The sequence below is a fragment of the Terrapene carolina genome, unplaced genomic scaffold (genome assembly GCF_002925995.2).
Source record: "Terrapene carolina triunguis isolate 2854851 unplaced genomic scaffold, T_m_triunguis-2.0 Scaffold33386, whole genome shotgun sequence".
In the NCBI taxonomy this organism is placed as follows: Eukaryota; Metazoa; Chordata; order Testudines; family Emydidae; genus Terrapene; species Terrapene triunguis.
Window position 1 is genome coordinate 5,544 of NW_020697737.1, and position 5,967 is coordinate 11,510.

Sequence of the window (5,967 nt, forward strand, 5' to 3'; positions counted from 1 at the left end):
GGACACGCACTCCTGTTCTTTTCATTATTTGTCCCATGAAATTAGTTCATCCTTGGTCCTATGGCCCCCTCCCTTGATTGAGTGGGTGGGTCTTTAATTCTAGGTAGGCTCTGCCCATCTTTCCTTAACATAAATGGGCTAGCTACTATTGTTAACACAAATATTCACTTAGAAATTTACACTGATCTGTGTTATTAGTTGCATAATCACTTAAACCTGCTGAAAAGGATATAGTGATTAGCCATCTCTCAAAAAGTGCTCAATAGCCAAGCATATGCCCTGGAGGCTGGGAATATTGCTCTTAAGGATCCAAGCTCTTGCTGAGCTTCAGTGAAACAGTCAAGTGGGGTTCTCAATACCAACATGCTTGCCACTAGGATTATTTTAATGGTGCTGTAACTCACTTACTGCAAATCTGCAGTTAAAAAAATACTCTTAACTGACAAATTCCAAGAAGGAAATCAACAGTTATAGAAGTCGGAGATGAAAAAACTAGATTATCTAGTCTCATCTCACTGCAAGTCCGAGTTTGTTCCCTAAAATACATTTTCTATTATCCATCTAGTATAGATTTAAAGTCTCAAGATTGGGCTCCTACAACTTCCCCATGGAAACACCTGCTGTCAAATAACCTCTTGACTGAGATGTTTCTCCTAACAGTCACACCAAATTTTCCTTTTCTAGTTGCATCTGTGTACATTACATTCAGTAATTCCTTTTCACCTTTAGCATTTATACTATCTTAGCCAAGCTATCCATATTTAGCTCTTTCAACCTTTTCTTATAAATTTGTCCATCCAGCTTTCTGATCTTCTTGTTACTGCCTTGTACCGTATTTATTGTATGAGAGACACTGTCCACAAATTGGAATAGCAAATTTTACACTTACAGCCAGAGAAACAGGGAGAATCCTGAGATGTAAAGGTTTCTTTGTGACCTAAAAAGTTTCACCTGAATATGATCATAGGCATTGGGGTTGATATTTGCAGCCTTTTCAGTTCCATGTGCAGCTGAGTATTTCTTCACTTCTCTAATAGCATCTGAAAACAAAAACAAAAATTGTTTTGTCTTGTTTTTTAATGTGCGTGTGTGGCACAGTGTATTTGGCTACTATATAAGACTGAGAACTCTAGGAATATATGCAGTCTCCTCAGTCCACAGAACAGGCAAATCCCTGTAGTGGCAGTACCAACTTCAACGGCCCTTGAAATGTGCCTGACCCACCTGAAGGAATCATTCTGGAGTGATTAGGTAGTTCAGTCACCATGCTATATCACTGTCCTCTGTCTAGATACAATAGTGCCAGCTATGATGGTGTCTTTTGACATATGTACCTACCCATTAGGAACTCGATCAAGGCAAAAAATCATTCCACAAACACTATCAGAGACCCATCAGATGGTAATGACTTTTGACACCTTCAACTTGGACCAGATTTCAGTTGCTTAGCTAGTAGTGAGAAGACCAAAAATAGATCTCCCTCCCATTCCCTAAGGATTTCTCTTGCTAAGTAGGTGTTGCATATATGGTTCAAATTAAGATTTGATCAGACAAAAGCAATGTTTATATTTCCTTTACACTGTAACTATGAAAAAAGTATTTACTGGAACCCAATCAAACATAATGAAGTTTATTCACATTCAGATGAGTTGTGCTATTGTAAATAGTGTCTAAATACAGTATGGGTGAAGTACATTATTTTGCCATCTTTCTCTACAAAATTTTTTCCTAAGTGGCCAACAGTCTTGGCTGCAATCAGCAGCATCTGAAACTAAGAGCTGGTCTATACTAGAAAAGTAGATCGACCCAGCTCCGTCGCTCAGGGGTGTGAAAAATACACACCACTGAGTGATTTCGTTAAGCTGACCTAAATCCCCTTGTAGCCAGTGCTAGGTTGAGGAGGACTTCTTCCGTTGACCTAGCTACTGTCTCTAGGGGAGGTGGATTACTGATACCGATGGGAGAACCCCTCCCATCATCAGAGGTAGTGTCTACAGTAAATCATTGCAGCTGTGCCGATGTGGCATTTCAAGTGTACATAAGCATTAAGCCAGGTTGGGCTAAATTAATATGGGAATAGGAGACCTCCTGGGAGCATATAAACATTGTAGGGGATGATGTTGGCAATTTGGCAAGTCACATTCTTCCCTCCAATCCATTATTGAACCAGTTCCCCCATCATCATCACATGTGATGATTTACTGCTGGATTTGCCATCTTTTGGAGACAAAACTTGGGGTCATCATAAAACCCACTTTTTGAAAGAGTAAGGTATTAATCCTAGTTTCCCAGATAGATTCCAAGCATCAAATTCTGGTTACCTAAAATATCACTTCAAGGTAAAGGTACCTTTCACTTCCTGTCCTAAACTCTGAAGTATCAATACTGTGTTATTAATCTGCTGCTGCATTCCACCTTAGAGCAAAGCAACTGCATGTCACTACATACAAGCTTCCATTATAATAACCACCTTTTTCTACATGCACATAACATGTAAGAAGTTCTGCAGTTAAACTTCATACTGAATAGATCAAACAAATTTCCATCCTTTTATGCCATGGGAATGTTCAGGCCTTGCCTTAAGACAGCTGTATTATGGTTTCACAAGGATACCCCATATTTAATTTCAGCTCAAATCTGCTTTTCCTTAACAAAAATGTTTGACCAAAATTCACTCACAATCTTTCCAGTTGGAGCTCAGGGAGGAAAATAAAAATCTACCACTTTTCTATTTTATTTTCTATTTTTTCTATTGTAGTGACATTCTCCATAATATCTAGCTAAAGTTTCTGGAGGTCTTCTAGAACAGGCACTTAAATATTATTTATATTTTAGATGTCTGTACTTACATTACTACAAGTTAGTTTATTAATAAGAACATTTTCCAGTCTAGTTTGCTTTTTGATATTTATGAAGTTTACTTCTTGCATTTCTTTCATTCACCATAGACAGTAAATCTAGTCAATTTCACTTTGTTTAAAGTAATTTAGAATTTACATAACATTTTTCATCTCAAAGCATTTTACTAACTTATCTCCTCTCCTTCTCATGCAAAAGAATCACTTCCATCACCAAAGACAGTACACCGTATGTTCATCAGCACACAGAAACCCCGCACAGTTATTTGTGACAGAAGTAAAATGAATTTAGCCAGACAGATGTTACCCAAGCTCAAATTTCACTGGACTTTGATGCTATTCTAAGGTTCCAATGTTCTTTTCCCCCTCAAAACCAGCTGTGGCCAGCACCTCAGTTTTATGCCTCGTCTGAGAAAAAGCATCTCCAATAGAACACTGCCTTTTCCCCATCGTTCTGGGACAATGTCAACCCACAGAAAGAGTGCCACCTACTGATGCATCTTCCTACCAGCACTTAAGCGTTCCTTGGAAATCTACCATCCAATTACTTACTTATCTTAATCATACTTGGCTTGTAATTTCTGATGGGATGGCAACAAGAAGAGGTCTGGCTGAAGTTCCATTTGTTCTCTTGCATCATCACACTACTGTATTATTGTGTATGTGTTACTAAGTCTACATACAAAACTTTAAATGCCCCCCCTCCAAAAGAGTGTTTGAATTGAAATTTAAAGAATATAAAAAATGTTTCTAGTCACGTTAAGTTTGTACTCTTCCTGTTTATCTATTGCCCATGGACCCCGTGTACCCTTTAAGCAATTTTCAACACACAAGAAGAAAGATTTACTACTTACCAAGAAACAAAACAATCAGTAGAACGATTATTGGTAGGAATGCCTTATTCCAATAATTTGCTATTTTATTCTATAGTGGAATCATAAAGATCTTCTGCCATCTGTAAAATAACATTGTGTTAATCCCCCAAAAATTGAACGTTAGAAGATAACTGTTGAGATGAGTTCCTGTCTGCATCCTGTAAAACTTGCCCATACCGGTATTGCCCTGGCCTCTTCTTTTGTCATTCAGTGTTGCACGCATTCTAAAGCAATATGCATTTCCTCACCTTTTGGGGGCGAAGCCAGACTTTGAGGCACCTGCTCCCCTACTTGGTGTAAAATTTACTTGTGCCAATCAGAAACGAACACAAACAGGTTTTGGGCCCCGTCCCCTATGACACTTCTATGATGTCATAGTTGGTACTTTATGGGCTGCCTGCCATGAGCAGGCAGGGAGAGGAGAAAGAAAAACGAATCCTGTGTATCCTGTGTACACCCGTAACCGAGCCTGATCACCTCGAAGCCTCTCTCTCAGCTCACGTGTTTCAAACAGAGTTTCTACGTTTGCCGGTCGTTATGCGTTGGTTTGTATTTGTAAGTATCAGTTATTACTAATTGCTGCATCTTTGTTTATAAATATTGTTAGTAGATATTTTAGTCATTGTGTGTTTTAAGTTTCATTAACTCTATTAGCTAATCAAACGCTGCTCCCTTACCCCTTGTAATTATCCCCAATAAAACTTTAAATTGATTAATTTTAGTTGTGTGTGTGTGTGTGTCTGCAGTTTGCAGCGTGACCCATACTCTCCTTGCATCCCTTACCAATATAGTCTATTGCCACGTGCAACCTGGTAAATAACAGGCCTGCATTTTCTTTCGCCCCTGCGTGCCCGTGGCAATCCACAATAACCACCTTACACAAGAGTTTGTCAATACTTTTAATTCATAATAACCAATCAAGATCTAGTAACAACTCTTTCAACTGCAATATAATTTAATACTGTTAAGCTAGCTACAACTTTGCCTACAACCCAGTTTAATTTCTCTTAAACCAAAATAGAAAATGTTAGACAAACTGTGTTTATTCATATTGAAAAAAAATCTGTCACAATACTAGCTATTTTCCAACTGTACATTCTTTTGCCTATAAACTTAGCTTTACTACTTGTATGCTCTACACCCATTACAGAATAGAGAACTTCAGGGGAAAATGCATAATCCATAGTGTACCATTTAATTTTTATCTACCTGCAAATAGTCTTTTCAAGTGAGTTAGGAAAAAGCTATCTGTAAATCATAAGATCTTCACATTAACATGAAGTAAACTGACAAAAAATAGTGGCTGTAACTCACTATGCCAGAGTGATTCCTTTCCAGAGGGCATATCTTTTAACAATGAAAACAAAAAAAAGCTCCCCACCTCATTGAGCAATTCCCTACTACACTGGTCACCACGTTCTTCCTTAAAAATGAAGAGATGTATCCTACTCTTGGGTTTACATTTTAGGGGAGGGAGTTAACATCTCTGGTCAAGAGTAAAGATATGCACACTATGGAAGCCATTCTCTGGAAAATGGAAACAACACCCCTCCCCCCCCCACCAAAAAAACAACAACAGTGGTCTTGGATGATCAATGTCATTGCTTTGTTTTATTTAGTCATTCAGCATTAATGGATAGATCTGCAAAAACTTCAGATTTGCAAAACAAAAAGTACAACAGAAGAAGTCTGGAATGTTTAAATGAACTGCAAACCAGTAAGAGAGAAACTGGAAGACAGAAGACCCTATTTTCTGCTGGTGTAAACTGGCATAGCTCTGATTTCAAGGGAGCTATGCCCCAATTTACATTACTTCATTATTTGGCCCAAATCTACTAGTGGTTTATCATCTGAGAATTATTCAATGTTTGAGCCAGAAGGGTTTCATCAAAAAATAATTATGATCCACAAATATTTTTAAAATTTGTATTGTTAGGTTGTGTGTGTTCTGTTGGTTTGCAGCTTACTAAGGACTTGATCCAAATCCTGTTGAAAGTAATGGGAAGTCTCTTCATCAATCCTCAGATGAAGGATTAAAAAAATTGTGTGCGATATTATCCAAATAAATATCATATAAATATAACAAATTTCCATTATATGCAGAAGATGCTCAGAAGTTGTGCTAATTTAAAACAATTGATTTAAGGCAGATTTGTGGTTCTTAAAGGAGAGAATCACAGAATCATATGATTTGAGCAGGGGGTTGGACTAGATGACCTCCTGAGGTCCCTTCC

The 5,967-nt window shown here is 37.9% G+C and overlaps 1 protein-coding gene across 1 annotated transcript in view; it reads right to left on the reverse strand.

Moving 5' to 3' along the window:
• BCAP29 (B cell receptor associated protein 29) overlaps positions 1-3,813 on the reverse strand; it is a gene marked incomplete at both ends in the record, with an annotated part of 8,940 nt that extends 5,127 nt beyond the window's left edge. The window contains 2 exon segments of the mRNA XM_026663362.1: positions 890-1,040; positions 3,713-3,813. Of these exon segments, the coding sequence (XP_026519147.1) occupies positions 890-1,040; positions 3,713-3,813 (252 nt within the window).
• Between the last annotated feature and the right edge of the window lie 2,154 nt (positions 3,814-5,967).